Here is a 27,444-nt window from a genome sequence, read left to right as displayed (position 1 = left end):
TAAAGGAACAAGAAAGGAATGCTTTATGAAAGCAGACAGATAGCTACAGCGAAACTGTTCTCATTTTCTTGAATTCTTTCGACTCTCGTGCATTCGTAGCTGCAGCATTCATCGATCTCGCTGCTTGTTGAAATATCATATTTAATATAAACATACTTTATTATAAATATCAATTTTTAAGTGTCACAATAAACTCAATGTCGACACTTTTAATTAGTCACTAATTTCGTCTAATATTCGACAGAATATTTTATGATGTTAATCATTTGGTAGCATTATAGAGCACAAAGAAATTGGTGTTTGCAGGCATCGAAATCTCCATGAAAACTCCGAGAGAGAAACACGTTCCTCTTGGTCGATGCAATAAAGCTAAAAAACGCGTCGAATCCTTAGAATGTACTTGACGATAAAAAAAATTTACTTGCAGGTATCCACCCACTGCTGTTTTATTATCCCGAAAAGGTAGCGGAAGACAAATCCCTTGAGTCCGAAGGAAAACGGTTCGAAGGCGAAGCGAAGATATCGTGGAAGAACGCTGCGCGTTGAGCACCGCTGAAGGTAAAACACAGGTAATATACCTGCCTGGGGCTACATCCATCCCCACCCGGTCCGGTTCTCTCTCCTTGGTCGGCTCTCAGCTTTTCTCCAAGCTGAGTCGAGCCGTTAGTGTCGTTGTCGTAGGAGAGAATGGTAGTAATGTGTATCGCGGAGTATCGTGCAACCTGAAGGACGTCGTCATCGTTGATCGCCGAGTACCGATCCTCTTCTTCTTCCTCGTATCCTCTTCGTGTATTACATCAGGCATTCCTTACAATCGAATTCGGCCATCGAATCAAAAGCTATCTCACCTCCTGGACCAATTCGTTCTGAACGGTTCGTGACCTGTTTCGTGATTCACTTTTTCACGGATGCTCGACAGTCTCGAGGACGACGACGATTACCTGTTGCTCAGTATTTTAGCTCGCTGTGGTGCCGTGTGAGGTGAACATAACACTAACCAGAGTGGAATCTAGTAGGAAAATCGACGGAAAATAGAGAAGAAAAAGAGGAAGAAGAAGAGGATACCAAGATGCCCTGTTCCGCGGTGACGCTGTCCCTCGCGACCATAACCGGTATCATTGCCACTGGTCTTCTGGCGATCGCCTTTTCTACGGATAACTGGCTCTACACCGAGGTCAAGCGTGCCCAAATCCAGGTTCGAATTCGTTCTTTCTAAGTATTTTTTCTATGACGCAGTCGCGAGTTCTTTTATGAACAAAAAATTTAGGATGCCACGTCGTGCTCATTTCTATCTTACATGTTCTATGGATAACCCTGTTTCTTCCCTATAACCGAATATCGTAATCGGACATCATTTGTAGTTGATACATCTTCGTTCCCTCTTTTTCTTTCTACTAACAGTAATTTGTGCGAAAATATTCGTTGCTTGATCCATTCCGACGTGACTGTTTCGATATCTCGCTCTTTCGCAGATGATTTTTGCGGTCCCGTATGTAGGATACGATTCTCGAACGGCGAACGTGAGAACAGCGTTACATTCTGGGAATGCTTCACGATATTTTCATAGCAGAAATACTGGTTTCCTTGTATCGTTCATTGTATCATCCCGGATGCAGTCAACATTGCCCGTAGCGAATTTTCATAAATTCCAACGTGGAACGTCCTTCTGGAGAATCATCGATGACATCTTATACTCTCGAATTTTTAGCATCGGAAGAGATGTTAGAAATGCACTGTTGATTCTCAGTAATAAAGAAACATAGTTCTTGAAACGCGATCTAATTTATAATACGTTACATAGAAGAATTACGGTAAACGTGTTTGAAAGTTCGTTCATTGCATGGTTAGTGTTCCGTTGTTCGCATATTTTGTAATTCCTCTGGTTCCTCAGAAAAAGAAAAAACACAGATTATCGCTTCCGACTCGATGAAATTTTATAAACGTTTAATTCCTCTTCCAAAATATTTGACAAACTTGTTCACGATGGCAATACTATGATCACGAAAATACGAAGAAATGATTTCGTTGTTCGTGAAGCAAGACCGGAAGTGGAATCTCCTCGGTTTCCGTCGTCCTTGTCACAGGTGAATGTTCGGGTGGAAGGTCAAGTTCATCCTGGAGGGCGTTGAGTGGTTGTCGAGTGGAAGAAATTCTCACGAAGCTTTCGTGAAATATTCCACGGGAAGCCGTATTACATTTATAGCGAACGATACCGTTCTTCCATGCAACTCGCTTCGACGTGAACTCCATTAAAGTCACGATCCCCTCAAGATCCTGGAAAGTGTTACTTTTTATATGTATTTCCAGTTCAACAGTCGGTTAACGAACGGTTCGATGATGAATAATACGAGGAATTCTGTTTCCTCTTTCTTTAGCTTCAATCATCTACGCGCGAAGTAACAAAAAGATTTCAAGAATCGTTTTCTTCATTTGTCACGTTACATGTTAACGTCCAAGCAAACGATTCTATGGATTCTATGATTGCTTAACTTTCAATCTTCCGCGACATATAGCGATTTCAGTGTCACGGAATTCCAACTGACGGTATTAATAGAATGTTAGACGGTGTTAATAGAAGATACGTCAAAGGAACATAGTTTCGCATCGCGTGTTGTATATACTTACTACAGTAGTGGCAGAAAGTAGCCGTGCATGCACCCCTATTCTCTGATGAAACGTTTATTATCATGTTCTACATTTCATTGTCATGGTATAGAATTTTCGTTGCGAAATCAATGTACTACCATATGGTACGAAATTTAATATACTCGAATCTAATTAGTTAGAATGTAAATGTTATACTAAGTACAATGGCGTGCAAGTAGTTTTTGTAGCCACCGTATACCCAAATTGACTATGATAAAACTCTGTAAATGACAAACTCTACGATAAACTTTGTAAAATCTAAAAAGTACCAACCGCGTTCGTCGTAAACGGAAACGCTCTTTAGAGTAACCTTCTAGCAGAAACCAGTTAGTTATTAAACCAGAATTGTTCCCATAGTGTTGGAACAGTCTTGTTTAGAATGGAAAAATTATGAGGTTTTCATGTCACGGTTGGATCGATTGCGATCGCTCGAGCAATTCGATTTTGGCCACTCGTGTTTCTAGTTCGCAGCGTGTTTCGAACGATCGACATTCCGGACCGCGCCCATTTTCAGCGCTTGTCGTCGTTGGCTCGACAAGTTTTGCGTTTAGCCGTATCGGAAAGCACGCAGCGGAGCGGCGCAATCGTATGCACTCTCCTTTATGGGAATCGGCCGCGGATCGTGCCGAGACACGGGCATTTTTCTCTTAAACGTACGTCGCGATTTCGTTCACGCGCAGCTTTCTTTCGACACTTTATTTGGTAGCTAGTGTTCAAAGAAAAAATGAATTAGTCGACTTTGTAAATCTTCTTCAGAAGCTTTCTTGCTGATTCAGCGATCATCGAGAGTTACTCGGTGGATGATGTGTTATTAATGATAAATTCTACCGAGAAATGCTACGAGACCGAGTCTTGTTTGAGTTTAAACTCTACTGGCACTGCCACCATAAAAATGTTCAGAGTGACAGCATATTAAAGGGAAAAGCGTTAACGAATACGATTGATGGGAGGTCAGTGTCTTCGATAGGATTAGAACTTTCTTAAAGTTTGTCTATATATCTATCCTTTATTTACTTGTTGGAATTGGAGTAAGATTGACTCGTTGGAACACAGAGAGTTGTCTTTGTGCCAACTTCCTTTCATCGGTTTGCATTAATTATAGACTTCAATCTTGAACAGAGACTGGTCCATCAAAAGAAAAAAGAAATCGAGCCAGTCGCGAATCGTTGCTTTATAAGAATCAGTTTACCGAGCCGTGAAGAAGAGACTCACGGTCAAAAGACATCAATCGACACAAATATCCTCGTAATTTAGCACAGAGAGACAGAGGAAACGCATACTCATTCTTGGACAACGTCCAAGAAGAAAAACTTGTCGCGATTTATCATTATGACACGAGGGATTTCTCAAATAGTCCATTCATTCGCAATCCCGCTGTTCTTAATTCAGGCTTCGTACTCACGGCGTTGCGATTCATAATTTCATCTAATCTACGATTTTATTTGCCATTTCCTCGCGACATTTGTCAATGATCAAGATATACCTATCTGCAGGGAAGCAATGTTAGATCTCCAAAAAGATATGCAACGCATTGAATGTTATCCGTACTTTTCGAAAATGTATGTTAATGTTAGAACTATCAACAAGACAACAAGGAAGTAAAGTGTAATTCATTGCCAGAAAAGACGAAAAATATTTCAAGAAAACACTGGCGAAGTGTCACAAATGGCAGGATGTTTAATAATTCATTTTAACTAGATCTTTCGTAACTTTCGCCAAGTGTCCCGTCGTAGTCAATCGTCTTGATCATTCTGCTAATTCTGGTACTAAATTCGTTCCGTAATTTAATCGCAAAGTCGGTTCTAGGCGAACGATCGTCGGGGTATCATTGCAGTTTCCTCACGGAACGGTCGATCGTGATCGATAGAGAGGCGGCATGACGTACCAAGCTTTGTTATTTTTGCCAGCGTTTTAAGCGCGTTTACCTTGGCTATCGCAGTCGATGAGCACGCATTAGAATAAAAATGTTGGTTTGTTCCCCCGTCACCGTCTACCAGGTAGATCGGTATATACAGTTATGCTATTTGTACCACCTCCCCCTGAATGGTGCAAATGATTACGGCCTTCCGATCGTGCAACGTCGACTGCCATTAATTTCCAACATCGGCAAATTACGCTGCCATGAGCTATGGAGAGCCTCTTTTCCCGAGAACTTATTTGGCCGAGGAATCCCGTCGACCTTTGTGCTCGTTTCCCTTTCGCGATGTTTCATGCTTTTCGCCTCTCTCATTCGGCAGATCTTTGGTCGAGATCAATTTAGCGTGGCCTCAGACAGTCATCTTCTAGCGTTAACACGAGAAAGACGTAGAGACTTCTGTTCTGCTTTTGGCGTCGTGGAATAAGAAGATTAATCGATGTTGCGCTGACCGTAGGAAAGTGAATATCGATGGATATGATTATATTCTCTAACCTGTTGAATTGCCACTCGAATTGCCAATTTGCCCCAGATATGTTTTTAAATGACGTACAGTATCATTTGCTAAAAATAACTTTTACGGGATTTCCTTAATGAAGACTGGCTCGTAATGAGCATGAGCAATTATCGCAAACATGAAGTAACCGAGTTCGAAGGCCAATATCTGGTAATATCTTGTTTCCTCTTCGTATTGGTTTCTACTTGTTTTAACAGGAAACCAGCTGGCAATGCACGTGTTGTACACAAAGCAGAGCTTACTTGCAAACTGTTTTCGTTTCTGGGATCAGACAAAGCCGACTACGAACGTGACTTTGTATCGGTCGATTCACATTGAACCACGTGCTATAATAAAATTTAATCACACCTTCCAAACGACACGAACTAAACAAGTCAATGTCGAAACTTTTATGCCGAGCTATTGTTCGAATTGCATGAGCCGTTTAACGCAAAAAGCGGTGTAAATAAAAATGTTGATTATTGGATAATGTGGGGTAAAGTAAAAATTCTGCGAGAGATCGAGTTGACGATTCTCGCTTATTCCGAGATCTATCTACCGAGAAAATAACGAAGATATACTCACACCACTTTTCCACGAAACGGGATGGAGGTTACGCTTTCGAGATGCGTTGTTAAAGGCAAAAAATTGATTTACGCCGCTTCTGCATTAAACGGCTCGTATAATGAAGCGCAGTGCGAGAAAAAAATTGATAAAATAATACAGAAGCAGGTTTTCTTATAAATAAAATAAGGTCAATTTGAAGGAAATATTCAAGATTCTAAGATATCAGAATTGCCGGGAAGCACGAACGAAGTCACGCATTGTAACCGGATGAAACAAAGGAATCGTACAGAATTCGCACGTCTACGTTTAAAAACCTTGAATCCTGAGAATAAACCTTGCTTTTCGATGGTCCAGTGCTCGTCAACATTCATGTGCTTGTCACGCTCCAGAGCGTCGAATAATGTTTGAAGCTTCTGCGACCAAGTCGTGATCGTAGCGTGACTGGACCGCTAGGGTAACTCCAACTTGATCGATCAAGATGCTAGTCCTTGCACCGGTTTATAGAACTCAATTTCTTTTCTTCCTTGTTTCTCTTCTTCTTCTCTTTTTTTTTTTTTTTTCAAGAAGTTGCCCGAACCGTTTATCGGAGAACATCGACTCGCGATTAGTTCATCGTCGCTTTTGTTCCTCATTACTTAACAGTTTAAGTATCATTAATCGATACATGAAACAGGAATTGCCACGTTGCGTGTTGATATATCTATAGCTCGCTGTAACACAAATTTCGCTGTTACGAAACTATAAGACCTCGGGAAAAAACGTGTTGTTCGATTCTTATGTCATCAGCGCGGCGTTTCAATTGCGCGATGAAGATCGCTGTTGGAATTTGTTATCGACGATATTCTGATCGATGTTAATCAGAGTCACTTTTCTTAAATCGAATATCAAAAATCAAACTATCAGATGGACAATTCAAAGACCGCAAGCCGCACCTGTACGTCTGCATTTTGAAATGAACAGCGGCCATTCAATAATAATCAACTGAGCATTGCAAGGATACCAGAGCTATTGCGGGAACGATCGGAATGTCGTTTTCAACAATAAACCTTTACCTCTCTGCGACGTACTTTCGTTGTTGCGCAAACTGCCTGTCTCTGCCGGCTGTAGGGGATAAGACACAGTCTATTAGCCGGTAGTCTCTCGAACGATCTCTGCGTCCATTCATCACCTATTTCTCGTCAGGAAATAATCTGGTGCGTGGGCCAATGTTCGCAAAGTCAATGCATCATTGTTCGAAGGTGGTACGCCACGATTCCGGTCTACGAACGGCATAACGTGAGAACCCGGGCAACGTTACGTTACCGTCGAGCTTCATTGGGTAATCGAAAATCGCGAGCAGCAACAAGAGTTTCATAATCGTTCGCTGAATTCACATTTTATGGCGAATGCTTACGCCGGAAAATCCCTGCTTTATTCTTAACGACGACGATCGATATTTCGATGATTTACGTATTCATCGCTTTTTTAATGTCCGAAAGCGAATCCAACGATCAAGCAACCAGTACGTACCAGTGGCATTAGAAGGCGATGCCGAATAGTAGAGATCATAGTAACGTTGAGAAATATTTTCGCATGCAAATTACACGGTTGGTGTAGCTAGGCTTTCGCAAATTCAACGACAAAGTCGACTGTCAATGTCTATCGCCCTCGGGGGTAATAATGATCGTACTCGCCGAATCGAGAAATAGGCTAATGACAGGAGGATCCCCCGGCGTTGCGCAAGTATGATTGCGACTCGCATAATTCGTACGAACGCATGTGTTTATTACGTCGATGAGCGACCGGTAGAACTGTGGTCGCAAGGTATAATTGCGGTTCCATTGAAGAAATCGTGACATAATCGGAACATCGATTCAGGGCACGAGTTACAAAGGAACAGGTAGTAAGAACGACACGTCCTTGCCTTCGAACGTATACGACGCATTATATTACAATGCAAAGTCGATTCTTCGACCTTCTTCTTCCTTCCTCGCCATATTTCCCTCCTCGCTATAATCCCTCGAGATAAATTCGTCAGGAACGCCTCGCGAAACATTAACGATTTAATCGTTTAATTACTATTAGGTAAAGTAATCGTAAAAATAAACTGAGAGCGAGCTGCATGAGATTAGAAGCTGCAAGAGATTATAAGAAGAAATTAAAATTTTCTAGGAAAATTAGGAAATTACACACATTTCCGGCCACGTGATTCTCCAACGCGCATAACAGGTGATTACACGAGTGGAATGCTAGAAACAGCTGAGAAATTACATCCCTCGCGTTCCCCTGCTGGGTGCACGGAATTATATTCCCTGAAATAACGGAACCCTTCGTTTTATGTCTCGAATAGTTGGTTGGATGAATTGCTCGAAGCACGAGGGAAACGAATTACGCAAACTTGAAGTAACCGAGAAATATAAACGAAAAATCCATCGTAAACTAGCGTTTCCTGTAAAATCACGTTTCCTATTCGTTTCTTCGAAGGCACTCAATTTTAGTTTTTAGTAAATTTAGTTTTTACGACGATAAAGTTTCGATCGTCTGGATCGAAACGTATCAAATTCTAGGGATGTCTATAGGTGGATAAAATGTAACGTAGCTCGAATAAAGAGACGAAGATGTCGTTCGACAGTAGAAAATTAATGTTATCAAAGCGAAGAGAATTTATTCGTGTATCGGTGGAAACTCGATGGCTGGTTCACCGCGTAACAGTGTTGAAAAATCGAAATGAAAGTTGCTCCATTTGCAAAATCGAAATGTTATTGAAGAACGAGTTTTCACAGTGAGCAGAGCCGCGATGTTCTTTTTTTCTAATCCGGGCCGCGATAAGGGGCATTTAATTAATGCGTCGAACCCGCAAGGACATTGAACTCGCAATATCCCCTTTTTGCTTTGGGCATGTATATCTTGCGCTACTGGTTGCTGAAAAAGGAGAAGCAAACGCGATTTTTTACCGAGATAGATTTGCTTGCAATAACAACGAATAATTTATACTTTGACGAGGAGAACGTTTTTCCATAACGCGTAGAAACAAACGCTTTTTTATTGTAATATTTCCTCTTCCGGTTAAAAGATGATAAAATCTAGAACATTTTTTTTTAGCAACTTTGTTGATTCTGGAAAGGCGTCTTTGAGACAAAAAATAAAATGTCGATCGTACCGCCGTGAAAGTTCCTGCATGGTAATAGGGTTGGTTAACAAGACATCGCATAAATGAACCATGTAACAAGCTAATAATGCACTCGATATAATCGTACAATTACCATATATCATTCGCGTTTTTTATCGATCTAGACGGAACAAAGGGAACTTGGTACATTTTCTCCTGTCGCTAGAAACAGGACGTTTTCCGATTTATGTTAAGATCGTATCTAGGGTAGATTTTTTCAGAAAATCCCCGCCAACTATTATCATCCCACGCGCTGACGTGCAGAGGTTACGCGTTGTCGCCCACACAGGCATACTTCGCACTTTATCATTCGCAAGGTTGCCGTAACGTTGGCGAATGTGGCGCATACTTGTCCCTTTAACTGTGATACCGGTGCATAAGTTAGCTCACGATTCTACGGTTGAACTTAACACGTTGCATTTCCGCTTGTCGACGTGTTATACAATTGAAAACCGCTGCATCGAACCGAATAAGCGTAGTTCAATTTTTATTACTCAACGATATCTCTATTTTTCGTTTATTTATGAAATCTTGTATTCCTAGGTTTTCACCTATTTGTTCCGTCAGGTTTTCACCAGGGAATTTTTATAAAGAAATATACTTTCGATACGAGTGAATATAGAGAGTTGACGCAACATAGAAGATTGGCCAAGAGATTCACGCAGTACCCTAGACCCCGGTCTTTGCTTCGTTTCCTACGCACAAAAGCTAATTACCTGAGACAACGCAACGTCAAATCCCCATGATCAATCATGCTTGCGGATCCTCTCTCTACTTGAATGATCTCTATTGTCGCGAGGCATCCTCGACTCGTTGAACCTCCCAAAACGAAAGAAAAGTAAAATCTCGACTAATTAACGCACTTTCATCGCGATATTAAGTTTCTCCGCAAAAAAGACAGTTTAATTGCCGCGGGATAGTTGAATCGCGTTCAAACCGAGTCTTGGACGGTTTGCCATCGCGACAATTGGCTCGTGGCGAGCCGAAGATTCTCGTCTAACTCTAACGTCTAACGATCCCCATTGAGTGGCGCGCGTCGGGTCTGCGTTTTCCTTTCTATGTCAAAGAAATCGCCGAGGCTCGACGATGTTCCCGCGCTCGAGGCAAACAGCGCGGCGTGGCGGTGGCGAAACAGCGATGTGAAAGCAGATTGGAACGACCTGGACAAGCCTCGATGGGCCTCTACGACTCTTTCTTTTCTTTTTCACGCACGTGACAAACGATTAAGGACCGTGAGTCCGTTATACGTGCCGTTGATTCACGTGTACCTTGCAAGCGCTCGGGATACCTTCGTTCTTCCTCTCTTACCACCGACTATCGGTTGCAACTCGTGCGTGTTCACCTGTTCACTAATTATTGCGGAAAGTCGAATCGTTCCCTGGCGTTCGAAGTCGTTTTCGACGCTGACGATTCTTGGATTCTTGAGAAAGCGGATACTATATTACACTAAAATCTATTGTAGCGTCTATGAAGAACCGTTTATCTTCAGAAATTATCGACCCTATCCGTGACTGACTTTCTTTTTCTTCCAGTGTTTCTCTAATATCGTAGTAATAGGATGATTTGTAAAACAGTAAACCGAGTTTGATAATCTCGTATCTGCAGTCTGCGATAGACACGGGAAAGTAAATGCAGTAGTACCAAGTTTACGTGAGGATCTAATGCAATCTATTTGGTAGCGAGCATAAAAGTGGGCAGAAAAAGAAAGGAAGTCGCGTGATTCATCGTCGGGAAACAGGTTGTGCGATTTTGCTATTTTTACAAGCACTATTTCCATATCATTACAATATATTATGCATTTCCAATCGATCATTCATAATCAGATTTATGAGAATCGGTTCACGAAGACAACCGAATGTAAGAAGAATGAAAAAGTTGCGAAATTAAAGCGATATATCGTCAACAATGCTTATCGCGCCGATCGTGCACTCTCATAGAAAAATGTTGCATGAGGCGTGGATGTTCCTCAAGGTTAAGAAGATTTCGCAACTTGCGAGTATTCGGAATCCGATTACCGCGCCTTATGCTCAAGCATGAACGTGGGATGCGAAATTTCTCAAGTTTCCTCTAGAAACACAGGCTCCCTTGCAGCTTCTGTGCAAACGATTACAGTAGTCGATAGTCCCGATAGTCATGATCTCGCGTAATCACGTCGGAACACGAACGGGAAGCGTCATTTTCAGAGGAAACCCGTTTCTGAATTACGCTCACGAGGAAGTACATACGCTTTGAAATAAGCCAATAGGGGAAAAAACAGGAATGTTGTTCTTTCCTGCGTTCTGCACATGTTCGAAGCAAAGTCTGATAGAGTTAAACTACACCAACATTACTTCACATGATAATTATAGGCTAACAAAATGCACGAATCTACTTGTAATATATGATATTCTTAGCTTAAGGTTGCATTTGCATGGGTTTCGACACAAATTAAGCGACAGAGAAATAAAAGCGATGGTGAAATTAAGAAATTAACGATCGACCAATCAAAAGTTTGAGACAATATATATATATATAGTATTTGTATAATCAACGTCCTACGATGTTCTTAATAGGTATATTAGTATACCTGATGAAACCTTGAGGAAAAAAGGTTTTGATGTCCGTGAAATGGTGAAAACATGTTGATGGTAGTTTGCCAGGAAATTAGGATTGCTCGAGACACGCATGAGAATCACGCGTAGCGAGCCATCATTATATCGCGGAATAAGTACACGGATCTTAAACGCTTTATGAAAACAAGTGTTTTCTGGTTTCGTGCGATTCACACCGCTCGAAAGATTTCCCGCGCGACCCCGCATGCCTTATTACACTTTCTACGTGATGCTGTATCAGAAAATTGCCAGCGTACTTTCTAAAATGAGCCCGATAGAGATGTCCTGGAAATTACCGTGACGTGGCCCCTATCGATCTCCTTGCAAGGAATTCGTGTAAAACAAGAGTGATTTAAATCCTTTTTATGGTTGAGGACGTAGCAATGTTCGCCCGTAATTTCTCGTGTGTCAAAGTTTCGAAGGATTCGGTCATAGTGTTTGATTCTGCAATGATAATATATATTATATTATTCTTTAATTGTATGTTACGTGAACGCGATGTTATCGTCATTTTTTTTTTTTTTTTTGCACACACAAGTGTAGAAATTACCGGGGCGCTCGTACTGGTGGGTCTTTAAACAGGTCTTTAAAAAATGTAGCACATTCGTAGCGATGTGGGTACTAGTTATTCACGATAGATTTAAATAGCGTCATTGTCCTGGTTCCGCTACATCCAGTAATCTTCCAAATAACAATCGCAAATAATTAGCACGTTGCTTAAGGATCGATGGATAAAACGAATAATCAAAGTTCGTTGTATAATGATAACTTTGACACGAAAAATATACTTAATATCGTAGAAGAAATATACAATTTGCCTGCGATGCTCATTTTCCTGAACTCTCCGTCACGTATTTCACTCTCTCCTCGACTCTTCCCCAAACACGTTCTCTTAATTAGATTTAAAAGAAACTGGAAGCTAAATTTACTTGCACACTACCTAATTACAACCACTGAACCATCAAGCAACCAGAAATAAAAGTACCGTTCTTTTTCTCACACAATTTGAACAATATGTACGCGAATATACGAAGGCAAATGGAAACGGTGGTAAGAAAGGAAAACTAGAAACTCGTTTCCATGTTGAGGAATAGCTGTAAAAGGATTCTCATACTTGGTCGACGATGCAGAAGAACGGTTCTGCACCGGGCTGTCATAAGATCTAAAATTACATTTAATTTCGAGGGCGGTATGCATGGCGCGCATCCTCGATCGCAAGAAAGTCCGGAACTCGAGCCGACATGGTTGAGTAAACGCGCTCTCTAAGCCTCCTTCTAGGATAACGCACGGCTTCGTTTCTTCAGGAAGTGAACGAATAGATACCTGTGCCTGTCGTTGGAACTGAAAATTTGTAACACGCCTGTGATTTCCTTTCCTTCCGCAATTTCCTCCACGGGACCCGGTTCAGCCTCACCTGGTACACGTAACTTCCGACGAAAATTCATTCCACGCGATAGTCTGCGTGACTCCCGGGCTATGAGTACCTGGATCAGGCAATTTTCTAAAGCTTAAGTTTCCCTTTCCGAAACGCGTACCAACTAAAATTTCTTGAAATGAAAGGTCTCGCTTTTTGAATCGACTACGTTTTTAGTAATTCTAGGTAATTTTCTAATTAGATAATGTCCCACTTCCGATCATCGGTTTACTTAGGCACCAGTCGATGAATAGGTCGTTTACCAGCGATAAATTCCTTCCAAGTTGTGAAACGGTGGTTTCACGAGAATCGACCGAGGACGTTTCATGAATAATTTCTGGTAATTTATTCGACCGGACTTTTTCCAATTGTATCGAAAGACGTTTGGCCTCTTCGAATTCACGGGGAATCGCGATTCTTGCTTTCTTACTTTCTAGCGATCATAACATTTCCATAAAGTGACTACAGCCACGTCTAATCTGCATTCGGAAACCAACGACCGTTCACTTTCCGTTGCAGCAATGTTTCCTTGTTCCCTCGCTATCGTTTTCACCGGCTGCCCGATCATTTTCGTCGATTACACTCATTTACGATTCGTTTGTTCGGTGTGATTAACTAATAGAATGACGCGTGTGTGAATACAAAGGGAAGGAATCGTTGGATAGCGTGAATCATTCGGACAAATTGTTTTGTTGCAGCAATATGCAGCCAAGCATGCCGAGCAGAGCCACTTGGTGGTGAAAATGAATACAAAGTACTATTACTACACGAGGACGCAGGGTCTCTTCAGGATATGCTATCCCAAAGAAAGGCCACCGACTGGTAAGCATAATTGTAATCGCACTTTCCTGAATATATCGCTATCAAAATGTGTGCAAACGCGTTATCTAAGTGATAGTTTGGCCGGTTGTAAATTGGCACGTACATAGTTTCAAGTGAAAGCCTCGTATCTATTGCAACGTCTGTATCTATCGCGACTCAAGATCAATTTGTTAAAGAATCATCAAAACTAATGTGAAATATTTGTGAAACATACTATACGCGAATTTCATTGCCACTGCACCTGCAAACGTTTCACGTTGATGAAAGTCCCGGTACAATTTGTCTTTCATTGGAATTTCGCTTTCAGAAATTGGCTATTGTTTGGCAAGGTCTCGTATCTCTTGAATACATTGTAATAGTAACGGCAAATTCCGGGAATAAGAAAATATTCGAGAATTTTGGGAAAACCTAGCGCGACTAAAGCTCGAAAGTGACTTTTCACTCTCGCGAGTTCTGGTTCCTATAAAAGATGTCGGCCTTTCAAAGACTTTCTACGTTACGATACCGTAATGTCGCAGGTTATTCGATCCCACGTAATAGGTTAAGAGTTTATAATCTGCCGATTCGGTTGCACGCAGTTCGAGGAGAAAGGAAACAGCTCTCGTGAAATTGCTGATGTGTACGTGATGGTCCAAAGACGTCCCTTTCGAGCTTCTACGAGGTCGCTTGGTCAATATTGACTCGGCTGGTTTCTATCCTGTCTGTTTCTATCGCATGGAGAACGCGTTTCACGGAAATACTATCGATACTGTACATAGTTCTCAGTCACATGCACAATAAGAAGTTGATTAGTCAAATTCTGTAAAAATATGCGAAGCTTTGTTCTTTCGCTTCTTGCATAGCAATGAATGGAAAGTAGGGTAACCGCATTAGGTTTTTGCGAATGACAGGAATTTTTATATTGCAAAGTAATCATGGGTAATTTAATTTTTTTACGAGTATCTAACTGACTTTAAACATGATATTAGGATCTGGTTCGAACCCAACGATCGTTAGACCATGAAAATTTTAGATTATTTCATTCACAATGAGATCGTTTGCTTCGTGTGAACTTCTTCTGTACGTACTTCTGTGAACGTACTTCTGGATGTCTTTCTACAGCGAAACCAACGCATCTTCGTGATCGTTAGAATTAGATCCATAACTGGACTGTTGCGACCATAATTTCATACCCAGCAGTTATTTTCACTCGATTCTTTTACATATTGATTCGTTCGTTGTAATAAACTATTTAGAAATATCAATCTGCAGTCTCATTAGCAAATGATTTTACTAAAATTTTCGTGATTAAGATGTTAATAGTTTCGTATTTACTATATTGTGTTTAGAAAACGTGTATTTACAAATACAAAATAAAGTAAAGCGTTAGTTAGTTGGAACTGGTGTGAAATTGTTCAGCTCAGTGTGAAATGAAAATTTCACACGGAGAACAATTTCACAGTCGCCTGGTAAATATCAAATGCAAATGCAAATGATCAAAATCTGTCGTGAAAGATACCTGCTTAATTTCACGCGATACATAATATCCGTGAATTACTGCACTACCTTTTCTTCCTTTCAACTTTCTATGGTAATGATGCGTGTTAAAATCGAATCTACCTGCATTCAGTAAGGTACTAAGTATCGATAGTAAATATGTCTCACCTTCGATTGTAACACAGAAGGGTAACAATGTACAGGTGGACCCCAATATTCACCTAGTTAGGAAGCAACACTTGGAAAATAAATTTTCCAAAATTTCAAATTCACATTGAACAATTTTCTTTCCATTCGGCGTGAAATTCTCGTACAATGGCCAATCGCACGAGTTCGACAAATGGAAAGTTCGTTTGCATAATAAAAGAAGCCAGGCCCGTGAAAGGGAGCCAAGAGCAGCAGCTTCGTAACAAAGAGCCGCATTTCCCAGTCTTCACAGCGCATGCAATTAGAATTATCGTTGTTCATATGCAAACAGCAAACAGCGAAAGGGCGAAGTCTTTCTCTGCGACTTTTTCAATGAGAGGAGTTTCGTGACGATTACAGCAGCCTTCGCGATTAACAGTAGCAGCATGGATCGATTGCTACTCAAGATCCCATGTAGCTTCGATAGAGGAAGCATACACAAAAATTCATGGTGATTTAAGAGCGTTAAGACAATGACAAACAGGATTATGCGAGCCACGTAACATCTTATGACTGAATTAACCTGCCGCACCTGGCACTTGCCACCGGCTTACACTTTGCTATTCATAGTTGTGCACTCATATCTATCATAATCAAACTCGGAGATCTGAAATTATACGAGTGACGTACGTTCGAAATTTCATATCCCGTACTTTCTACATAATTCGTTTCTTTATTTTTATCCCTCTGAAGAACCTCCAATGTTTTTCTTAATAGAGTAATAAAGATAAAAGGAACAAAATAACGGAAAGCAAAAATATTAAAACGGTAATGGGACTAGGTGGAACGCCGTCTGATTCGCATGAGTGCCGATAAGCGAATGCCGGAATTTTATATTCTCCCATATTACACGCACACCTTAAACTGCTGGCTCTATAAATGACGATAGAAAATTAAGCATTTTAATTAAAAAATCTCAAAGAAAGAAAACAAGGCAGCATTCTAGGCCTTGTTGATGAGATAACCAAAAAAGGTATCGAGAACAATACATAAATCAGATTGCTATAGTAAAGGAACGTAAGGTAGCGTTATAATACAGCATTGTAAGTAGCTACTGTTAATTCGCGACGCCTATCAACACTTAGTACGTCCACTCATTCCTCCGGTTGAAGCCTGAATATTCTATGAGTTCATTATTCGAGAAAGGTTCACATTTTCTCACGATGAGAAACGCAGGCATTTTCTAAACTTTGCCGCAGTGTAACGGAGTAATTCCAGTTTGTCCGGAAGTCTCGAGTTTCATGAAGAACCTGTATCCTTTGGAGGAAGAGCGCTACCGGTCGTGGAGAATCAAAGGACTTTCGGTAGAGCTACCATACAAACTGCTATTTTTGATCGTTGTTCGAGGCGATATCGAGTTTTATTATAACCGCGAACGCGCCGAGGAACGAAACGCCAGTGAATAGAAAGTACTGAGAAATTCTCGAGGAATGAGAACAACGATGGATGTTGTTCTCGTCGTTTGAGCGGAAAACAATTCAAACGATCGATACATCACGTGTACTGTCTTATACCGTTCTTCGACCGTACGTTCCTTATCGGTTCAGACGTTCCGTTTGTTTCCGGCGTTCCATTTCCGGTCTCGTATTTGATTCACTTAGCGTACGTGATCATTGTAAGTGCGTAGACCTCGGCGAACAAGAAAAAAGCATTCATTGGAAGAAGTAATTATAATGAAAATGTGTCAGAAATACGTGTTGTAGTTATAATGAGTTAGGTGCAGAATTAAATTGACAGTGTTTAATGCCGTAAAAAGATATTTATCGATATTTCCACGGACAGGAATCGTCCTACAAAATGGGGGTCAGGTGCATACGTGGCGGCCATCGTCGATACACGCGTGAAAAGTTTTAAAGAAGCCGGTCATCGTCCGGTTTCGGCCAAGATTTTTCTTTTATTTGAATATTTTCTGTCTTGCTCGAGGTGACAAATCGTAGTAAGAACGGACAAAAGAAGGGGGGCAGAATGGATGCTACGACGATCGAATATTTCTGAATGACGAGCTGTTATATTAACGCGTATACAGTTAACCAAGAGTCAACGATCTTGGCATGGCGCCTCGTTTAGGCGAAACTAGATTCGAAGAAGGTCGAGGAAACGGTCGTCACCGGCTGAATTTCAAATATTTCAAACGGTATGCACGTTTGCGCGATGCATCCCTCACGCCTCTTAATTGAGCCCTCGAATTACGCGTACACATTATTTCTACATTTCTATCTTCTAATTTTTTTTTTTTTTTTTTTGAGAATAACTTTCTGAAAAAGGAAGTCTAAAAAATCTGTGAATAATTTTTCAACGTAATTAAATTCGAAAGAATAGAAAATTTCACAGATCTCTATACACCTTCTATATAAGAAAGAAGGAAGAACAGGTAAAGGATCGAAAAGATCGGTGATTCGCAATTAATGTCATTACACTTTTCTTTGACGTTCCTAGGAAAGACAGGAAACCGTGAAAGCATCGCGATACGAGCGCGACTCTTTCTTTTCACTACGTGAAATGCCTTTCGAAAGTAGTATTTCGTAGATTTGGAATGACCAAAGAGTACCGTTGCCCATGAAAGACAAGATAGAGGTATACTCGAGCCAACCAACTTGAGCATGTGTGTATACACATGCCATGTACATACATTCTTTACAGCCGGTGATAGCGCATTGCATTCTGGGTCACGTGCTTTTCGATACGCGTGTACACGATATGCCAGGGCTGTAACAAAAAAACTCGACACCTTCTAGCTCAAGAATTCCTACGATCGATTCGAATTGATTCGAACAAGCATTCGAATCACCTATCGAGTTACATAGTTGCTCCAAGTAATTAAAAATCACTTTGTTTCTTACAACAGCAACATTTATTCGCTGTTACCTTCTAGATAACCGATTATCAGCACGTAAATATAATATAATCTCGTTTCATGGCGTTTCAACTAGAGATAAATTTCAGTTTGAAAGGTAATAGTTTGCTAACTGGTATTCATATTAGGAGTAGAAGAATTCGAATCCTGTTCATTTTGCAACTAGCCATTAGACACGTGCGTAATTAGAACGTCTCCGAGGCAGATTTCCATGGCCGTCGAATTAATCGGCAACAACCGTGAAACTTCCTTAAACAGGCTGCATCGATTTTTCGCAATTTCCCGCGGATTTCGTAAATTCATCCGTGCACGTGTCAATTAAACGTCGGATTAACATGGTTTCTCTGTCGTGGCTAATTGTTGCAGTTCAAACCTACTTAAGTCCTGTGGAGACACACTGTATGAACATCAATTACTTCATCCCTGACGAAGAAAACCTAACAAGGGGCTTCTCGGACGATGCAATGACTCGACTTCGTACGTAGAACGAATTAAATAAAATATCGATACGGCTTCAATGATATTACCTTAAATTTACATTTTCATCGCTGTACTTTATTGGTTTTCAGACATGGGCAGATCTGTGATAGCTCTGTTTATAGTGGGATTCGTCGCAATCTTTACGGCATTCTGGACGGGAGTGGTAGGCTGCTGGAAGAGGTCACCAGGAAATATCACAGCCACCGCAATCTTGATGTTGCTAGCATGTTAGTGGCTTCGTAAATTCAATGCATATTCTAACCGTTCACTCTATGATTAATGGCAGACCTACGTGTAGATATTTTTCAATTATTAAAATGTCACAATATTTTCTAATCGTTAAATTATCGTTAAGTTAAATCAAAAGTCTTAAGAAAGACGATCGCTAGCATTATATTTAAAGAATAGTATTATGTATATTAAATGGTAACTGTCTGACGACACAGGCCTATTAAGTGCTAGCGCCATGGGGCTCTGGCACGGAGTGGAATATTATGAGAAAGAGAAAATCGTCGGAGAAGAGTACTATCAACAATGGAGTAACGTAAGTAACGTTTTTGCTACCCATGAATATATACTTTCGTATAGTCCGACACCGGTTAACACGACAGCTATCGCGCGTGTACACATGTTCAAAGTTTGTTAACATTTATTGACATTTTCACTCGGTACGAACTATCATTTTTCAAACTATCGTCTATGAAAATTAATTACGTAATTGCTCGTGGATTTCCGGAGTCGGTCTCGTGTCCATTAATGTGTGCATCAAGATACGATAAACACTCGCTACCGCAATGGACTTGTGTAATATAGAAAGTACCTTGTTGCTTTCAATATTTACCAAACGAAAAGATTTCTATGTTCGTTTCGACGAGATTTAAACAATCCTGATGCAACTTTGCGGTTAAAAACAATCTCTACGATTTACATATTATTCTATTTCCAGCAATTATATCATACAAGTAAGCTGAACCAATTCATATCCAACTTTACCGAATTGCAAACGCAAATCCAAACCAAACAGCTGATAAAAAGATCGATAAAAGGATCCGATAAAAAGATTCACGAACAACTAGATATTGGTTCACTTTGCTGGTTCCAAATAAAAAATTCCTTACAGCCATACTTCACTATTCGAAGCATCGACCCAAACGGCTAGAAGGCACCAAGGATCAGAAAGAGTGGCACCAGAAAAAGGAGAAGGGTTTTCGAAGAAGGAACACGACTGTTTACAAAATAATTTGCCCGCAGGTTTTAAGGGACAACGCAGTGCAGTGGTACGGCTGGTCGTTTTACCTTGCCTGGCTGGGGGTGGCTACGTGTTTAGGCACGATGACGCTATTCCTCATAGCGGCATCCTGCCTCCGGCGGGAGCATGCCCGCGAGCAGGCACAGAACGTTCAATACATCATGCCAGGTGACACGAAAACACTGAAACGACCGTACTAACTTCCCCCATCTTTTTTTTCTGGAATGCGGTTCTAGGTCCTGAAGGACAACTCACTAATCTCGTACGACTGGTCGTACGTGGTCGCTTGGGTCGGCGTCGGTTGGTCGTTGGTCAGCGCGATCTTGTTTAGCGCTGCGGCGATTTGCTTGAGGGGCGAGAGAATGCGCGAGGAGGCGATGAACATGCAGTACCTCATGCCTGGTACATATTTAACACCTTTTGCTTTTGCCACGAATACGACGAGCTCGCACGGACTCCTGTTAAGGTCGAGGAACCCTCGCGTGATTCGCGGTTGCTTCGCACATGTGGCGATTCGGTTGGAAAATTATTTTTTCTTTGAAACGTTTACTAAAGGAAGCCGAGGAATTAATTAATGGAATAGCTTTTTAGCTTGAATATGATGCGTGTTTTAGATTGGAAAAAATGTAAATGCACTACAAAGTGGGAGTGGGAATATGCGACGTGACTATGACAATCACGTTGACTTGCAGTTTTCTTTTCGTATCACGTTCTTTCTTTCTTTTTCCTTCTTTTTCTTTTTTTGTTGTAATCGAATGTGGTGACAGATGTCTTGAAATATTTATAGTTATAAGAAAGGAGTCTGCGCGTGCATCGTGTACCACTAACTTTGATTCATGATTACTGGGTTGACCCCGAAAATGACGTTGCTTGGTTTGAAAGTAACGACAGTCGTTCTACTAACTCGAATCGATTCAGATGATACTAGAAGTTTAACGGAAAAAATAGTTGATGTAGAAGCAATAAATCAAGATTTTACGTAAAGTAGAAATCGCCAGACCATGATGTAAGGGAATTATGGCGTTCGGACGCAACAGAACAAAACAAGAGACTGCCGTGTTAAATTAATTATCTATTACGTGTACGAATAGATACTAAAATTTGATGTGTTATACGAAGAAGAGTTATTTCTTAACATGTACTTGAATAAAAAGAATCGATATACGGTAGACAGAATACTTATATTTAGTTTGGTCGCGATATAAATTAGCAGAGACATTTACGGTTGGTGTGACCGACACTTCTTCAATATTGTCGATAAAACTATAAATAACATACTACGTGGTATCAAAATCATCAGAGAGTGGAACAAAGTTAATTGGAATGAAACGTGAAAATCTCGTTAGAAAAACAAGACTGCATCAAACTTTCAAATATGTCTAAATGTTTAATTATCAATTGCTTCTATATCAACAAATACAGCAATATATTTTCAACTCTAAGATGATTACAATAAAATGGTCATAAATCCCATCTTGGAACGTATCACGGAGAAATAAGAATGAGCAAATGATTGCAAGTACAAACATAATGTATAAATGTCAAGTGATTATAGATTTAACAAATGGATCCCTAACTAATCATACTCAGGAAATCAAAGTACTGACAGAGAATGAGACAAATCGTTGCCCGCTTATTTAACATTTTAATCAAATAAATTGACCCCTGTACGAAAATGATATGTTGTACATAAAATACTGATCGACACAAGGTAAAGTTGCTGATTAAAATATAAACCCGTTTATCCTTGGATACCATCAATTGTTAAGCATTCATGCATTGAAAGAACAAGAATACTCGATATTCGTCTTCGTGAAACTCTTACTCGTTCGGCTCACGGTCTGTTTCCACCGCGGATTAAAGCAATTTTGTCATGCTCTGATCCTGAAGAAAACTTTCTAGATGAAACGATCTCCATCGATCACCGATTTAAGCGATTCTTTGTGTTTCATTCTTCGAATCGTTTCAAGTTTTCTTTTCACTATAAAAAGCAATATCACTGAGAGTCATCGCTTAGAAGCTATTCATAAACTGCATATTAAAAAGACATTTCGTTGAACCGGTTGTTAATCCCAGTTCTGTTTACGACCAGGATATTTGCGTTAACCTTGTAATTTTCTTGATAAAAATCCTAAAAACCGGAAGAAAAGCTACGTAAAGCTACGAGCTATCCATAAGTGTGTTTTAAGTAGCCCCTTGGAAAGCGACACACTTGCCTAATTTTACGCTCGATCCTCTGACGCCTGCTGCTGTCCGAAGATTTCCGCGTTTGCGTATTCATCGGCGTGGACAGTCACCTCGGAATGTAATTTAATTCACGTCCACTATCGCGAAAACGAATAATCAAAAGTACGCCTCGTCTCACGAAACAGAATCAACGTCATTTCTCGATCGATTGTCTCCAACATCCACGGAATAGAAACCGTATCTATTTTATCTCATCTTGTTGTCAAGTCGAATAATCGATAATAATATTCGTATCAGAAGAAGTTATTAGCAGAACGGGATTGTAATTATCGAGCGAATTTAACGTGCAAATTCGTCTGTTAAGGAATCGAGTTCTTAAATCAATCTCTCATAATAAACGAAAACTGCCAATATAATATCGATTGAAACATTGAAACGTGGTTCTTAGCATGTTGCTATCTTTCTCTGTTAAGCGATTCAAATCTTTCGGTAACAGTGTCTTTTGCATGCAATCAGGAAAGACTACGTTTTATTCGCGTTTATAACTTCATATGCATCAAAGGATCAATTAAAATTGAAGGATCTTAACACTTTCATCTATCGATAGCTCAAAACTGATCCTAAAATGAGACACCTTGTATGTTTATCTCTTTAAATTATAGATTTGCGATTTTCAATGACGATATATTCTTGATGGAAGAATGATTATCCGCAGCTAAGAACCACTTCCTGTACGAGAAACGAAACTAATATTTCATTTTTTTCATGGTTTTAGTATATCCTCAGAAGCAACAGTACGCTTATGCAGGCTACCCAGCACCGGCAGCATATCCAGGACCTTACTATCATGGATCGCAGTATGGACCGTACAACTACTGAAGAAATTCCGTGTCATCTCTATCAACAGGGGAAAGAAAGAGTCTAGAGCGCGGAGCGTGAAACGTGCTCGTAGTGAACCTAAATGTAACCTGGCAAGCGATGATTCCCAAAGGGAATGATAAAAAAAAAAGAAAAACGAAACGAACGAGACAAAAAACGAAGACTCCGAGAGGTCGATCGTAAATCCCAAACCGAGCCTGCGCGAGGAGAAAAATAAAAAGCAAAGAAGGACGACCTTGGGTCCCGCCCTAGGTATAATTTATCATTTGTTTTAAACGATACGTTACGGACGTTCTGGTGCACACCTGCGGGTCCCACGATCTCCGATCTCCGTTTTCTCTTTCGGCAGGTGTCCGTTTGGAACATGATCGCTCGCACGGGAATCAGTTTGACTCGCGAGAGAGACAGTTGCTCAAAAACAATCCGCGTACTTACTTAGAACTGGGATGACCCTATATGCAATAATACTTCTTTTTTCTTTCTCAAATCTAACATTCTTTACTGCATTACTCTTCGTACGTGCTGATCGTGCTAGGACAATAATAATAGTAATGGTAATAGTAACAATAATGAGAAGAGATATGAGCGTGGGAGAGACATACGTAACATAAGTGTTGGTCATTGATTACAAGTTTGATTGGCTACATGATCTTTCTCAGGTGAATGAGGAACGGCATATCGTTCAACATTTATCTCGCAATATCGTGACGTCGAATTTCTAAAAGTACCGTACGACTGATGAGGTTAACCGTCAATCCTTATAGTGCCTTATTTTCAATTACCTTTCATTCTTACTGTAAACCGACAGTATGGAACATTATCATCACCGACAGTATCATCGAACGCTTCGTTACCTTTGTTCCAGTTCAGGCGAGAAATTTATTAATTGGAGGAAGGATATTCGACGATATATAGTTAAGTGAAGCCGAAACTACATTGTTCCTTTAAAGTGAAACAGTGTAAACTCGGCTTTAGAGTTAGCAAATCGAGTGGAGGGGCGAATACGTCAAACAAATATTGTGCAAAATTTTTGTTTATTTATGTCGGCGAAAGAAAAATTCGACAACATGGTGCGAGAGAAATATCCGTTAGTCAAATCGATATAAATGGCAGAAAGCGTAAAATGGGTGCATCGTATCATTCATAGATATCACATTTCATAATAATGATTTGCCTCATCAACTCACTAGACTTTTTAATGTGTAGATTCCCTCTTTTTTATAACGACATATAAGATTTCTTGTTGCGGTATCGTTACGTAAGGTATTAAGAAGTAAAAAATATTTCAATTACTTTATACATGCATATTTTTTGAGTAAATAAATTAAATCAGATTTATACCAATTATAACTTCTTTCAATTGTTACAATTATATTATAAAAGCTAGACGAATGTAGAAAGAAATTAAATTATACATATACATAAAATATACATAACTGTTTGTTTATGTACATTCAAAATCGGACATTTTATTGTACTCAGAAATAAATATTATTAAAAATCCTAACCCTTTATGTATTATAAAAGGTGCAACGTATCATTAAAAGTTATTTAATATATTTGATACGTTATAAACACGTATGAATAATTTTTTTTACTTACCCATAAAATTCCGGCTTAATTTTTCTGTTCCTCTTTTTATTAAAAACGAGACATTATCCACAGAATCAAACCGGTTTGAAAACACATATCTTTAAGGCATGCATATTTTAAAAATTCAAACTGTAAAACTAAAACCGTAAATAAATTTCACCACAAGTCTAATTTACTGTAATACACAACGTACAAAAAAATACTCAATAGATAACATTTAGTTTAACATTTATGACGTTTTACATCGTGTATTTATAAAAATTCAAAAAATACGGAAAGAGATTTAGCCGATATGTATACATATGCATTCTACTTGTCACAGTTAACCAATAGCAATCGAGACATCCATTAGTCACGTGTGACGCGAACTAGGTTTCAAAATGGCGACACGAATTAAATTGCCACAATGGCTGCTTTGCGGCATTCAGTTCATTGGAAGTTTGCTACAGAGTACGACGATGATCTACCTTGGTTTGTGTTTTTTTTTAATTTCCATGGGTGTTTTAATCACCGACTCAAATATTATAACACAAACAAGTTTTCGAAATGAAAAGGTATATAATACACAGAACTTGAATATTTTTAACACTCGTTCATTTTTATCAAATGCTTTCACTTTACCTTCTGCGTATTCATTGGCAAAAATCATCTTTCGTAATACACGTCATTGACTATCGTTAACATACATCAGTTACAGTCATGAAATGATTCCAGTACTATCACACGCCAAGTAGCCTATCAAGAAATCAAATAATCACATTGTCAGATCTGTCAAATGTCGATCATATGAACGAAGTTTTAGATAACATATGCGTTGTGAGAATCGTCGGAACACCTGAGCACACGAGAGTAAAAGATGTAAGTTGAAATAGTATTAGTAACACAGGTTTGTAAAAACAAAGTTACTAATTATAATATTAAGAAATAATTGAAATAATGGAACAAGAGAATGAAAAAGCATGAATAAGAAGTACATATATACATAAATAGTATATATGATGCAATTTTTAATAGGAAATTACTCTTATTGATAACAGGATGTATCTTCTTTCTTATAGTACATCAAGAAATCAATGAATGATCTTAATTGGACTGTTCAATCTGACAGCTTTGAAGATCAGACCCCAACTTTTGGACCTTTACGGTTTGAAAATATAGTTGCAAAATTAAATCCCAATGCAAAGAGGTATTTGGCATTAGCTTGCCATTATGACTCAAAGTATACTAGAGAAAGGAACTTTGAAGGTGCTACAGACAGTGCAGTACCATGTGCTCAAATGATTAACTTAGCTAAAGTTATGAAGGATTATTTAAAATCTATAAAAGACGTAAGTATACATTGGATGTAAGTACACATAATTTTTATTTGACTTTTTAAGATCTTTTTTGTGTTTTCAGAATGATATTAGTTTAATGCTTATATTTTTTGATGGTGAAGAGGCTTTTAAAGAGTGGGGTCCAAAAGATTCTATTTATGGTGCAAGGCATTTAGCTGATGTTTGGCACAACAATCATATTAATTATACCCAAGGAGAAAATGTCTCTGAATTAGATAAAATTGTGAGTATTAGTAAATACATACATCTTTATATAAATACTCATTACTTATTTTTCCTGTAGGATTTACTGGTTTTGTTAGATTTAATAGGAGCACCAGATCCAACATTTTACAATTACTTTAGTAACACAGAGAAATGGTACTCTTTATTAATGAGGACTGAAAGTAAATTAGCTTCCTTAAAGAAGTTTGAATCTTATTCTTATGGACAACCTACACAAACATACTTTCAACCATATTCTGTGGAAGCTTATATAGAGGATGATCATATTCCCTTCTTACGTCGAGGTAAATAATTTTTACATGTACATATATACATGTTATATGTTGCAGATAATTTCTATAACATGTGTATTTCAGATACTCCTATTCTTCATCTAATACCATATCCTTTCCCAAAGGTTTGGCATAAACAAAGTGATAATCGGAATAACATTGATTTAAAAACAACAGAAAATATCAATAAAATTCTAAGAGTTTTTGTAGCTTCATATTTACACATTAATATGTAACGAATTGAAAAATATTTATATCGCTAGAGAAAATTTTATTTTTATTATGACGATATTAAATAACGTTATATACATATAATATAAAATGTTAGTTAACATATACGAAAATAACAATATTTTATAATAAATTTTAAACAGGAACAAATGAATGAAATTGTTTTAGAGTTAGTTTTCATAGATTTAATAATTTGTACTATAAATGAATTTTGTACTATACGCGACTTTTGTAGGATAAATTATTCTTAACGAATCAATGTAATTTGATGGTACTTAATGCGTCTACTTATGTACAAAACGTATATATTACATATACACGTGTAAATTATGGAACAGAAAGAAGAATATAAATTATTTTATCTTAAATAAAATATGTTCAAATTGGATAAGTGAAATGATTTTAATACAAATGCAAGTACGACATAGATAGAATTACAATTGCAAATGTCATTTTAAATGTGAGTGCGATAAAATGGAAACAACAAATACATACATATACATGTATACATATATATCCATATATATATACTCACCGAGGAAGTGTTTCTACACGTGACTTCCGGATACATGTTAGGAATAAGAATTCAAACATGTCACTGCTAAAATAAAACTTTATTCTCAATCGTTTCTGAAACTTTTAATATTACGAATATTGCATGATTTGTTAAAATTTGTATAGTTTGTAATATATCTTTAAATATTATCATTTCGCATTAACATATATGAAAATATTAGTTCATCTTTCCTTTGAAAAATGTAACTGGTTCTAAGATTTAACTTTACATTTTTTATTTTATAACTATCTGCGTAATGAATATCAAATTATAAGTTACCTTGTTAAATACTGCATTATTGTAATTAAAATTTTGAGAAG

The 27,444-nt window shown here is 38.8% G+C and overlaps 2 protein-coding genes and 1 long non-coding RNA gene across 7 annotated transcripts; 2 read left to right on the top strand and 1 right to left on the bottom strand.

Annotated features, from left to right (window-relative positions):
• Positions 1–658: 658 nt before the first annotated feature.
• On the top strand, positions 659–23,046 carry LOC117243580. Of its 5 annotated transcripts, XM_033511215.1 has the most exons (8): positions 664–873; positions 953–1,195; positions 13,476–13,599; positions 18,482–18,592; positions 18,685–18,822; positions 19,042–19,139; positions 20,081–20,246; positions 22,807–23,040. In XM_033511215.1, the coding sequence occupies exons 2-8, from the start codon at positions 1,070–1,072 to the stop codon at positions 22,908–22,910; spliced, it is 867 nt and encodes a 288-aa protein (XP_033367106.1). In that variant the 5' UTR covers positions 664–873; positions 953–1,069; the 3' UTR covers positions 22,911–23,040. The 5 variants fall into 5 exon arrangements, with proteins under 5 accessions (XP_033367105.1, XP_033367107.1, XP_033367109.1 ...); XM_033511214.1 differs by having other exon boundaries at positions 659–1,195; positions 22,807–23,046; XM_033511216.1 differs by lacking the exon at positions 20,081–20,246 and adding an exon at positions 19,847–20,012 and having other exon boundaries at positions 659–1,195; positions 22,807–23,046.
• LOC117243583 lies at positions 1,393–24,593 on the bottom strand. The gene is made up of 3 exons (XR_004495479.1): positions 24,513–24,593; positions 12,687–12,847; positions 1,393–2,274 (listed from the first exon to the last, which is right to left on the bottom strand). It is a non-coding gene; the product is annotated as an uncharacterized LOC117243583 (long non-coding RNA).
• A 301-nt stretch (positions 24,594–24,894) lies between these two features.
• On the top strand, positions 24,895–26,959 carry LOC117243577 (glutaminyl-peptide cyclotransferase-like). The gene is given in 7 exon segments (XM_033511210.1): positions 24,895–24,981; positions 24,983–25,057; positions 25,218–25,361; positions 25,562–25,831; positions 25,902–26,063; positions 26,124–26,349; positions 26,422–26,959. Coding segments are annotated over 7 exon segments (1,101 nt in total). The 5' UTR covers positions 24,895–24,909; the 3' UTR covers positions 26,574–26,959.
• The last annotated feature ends 485 nt before the right edge of the window (positions 26,960–27,444 follow it).

The sequence above is a fragment of the Bombus vosnesenskii genome, unplaced genomic scaffold (genome assembly GCF_011952255.1).
Source record: "Bombus vosnesenskii isolate JDL3184/JDL3185 unplaced genomic scaffold, Bvos_JDL3184-5_v1.1 scf7180000013266, whole genome shotgun sequence".
NCBI lineage: Eukaryota > Metazoa > Arthropoda > Insecta > Hymenoptera > Apidae > Bombus > Bombus vosnesenskii.
The sequence above is the reverse complement of the archived record's forward strand: the minus strand, read 5'-3'. Positions and strand labels throughout refer to the sequence as shown.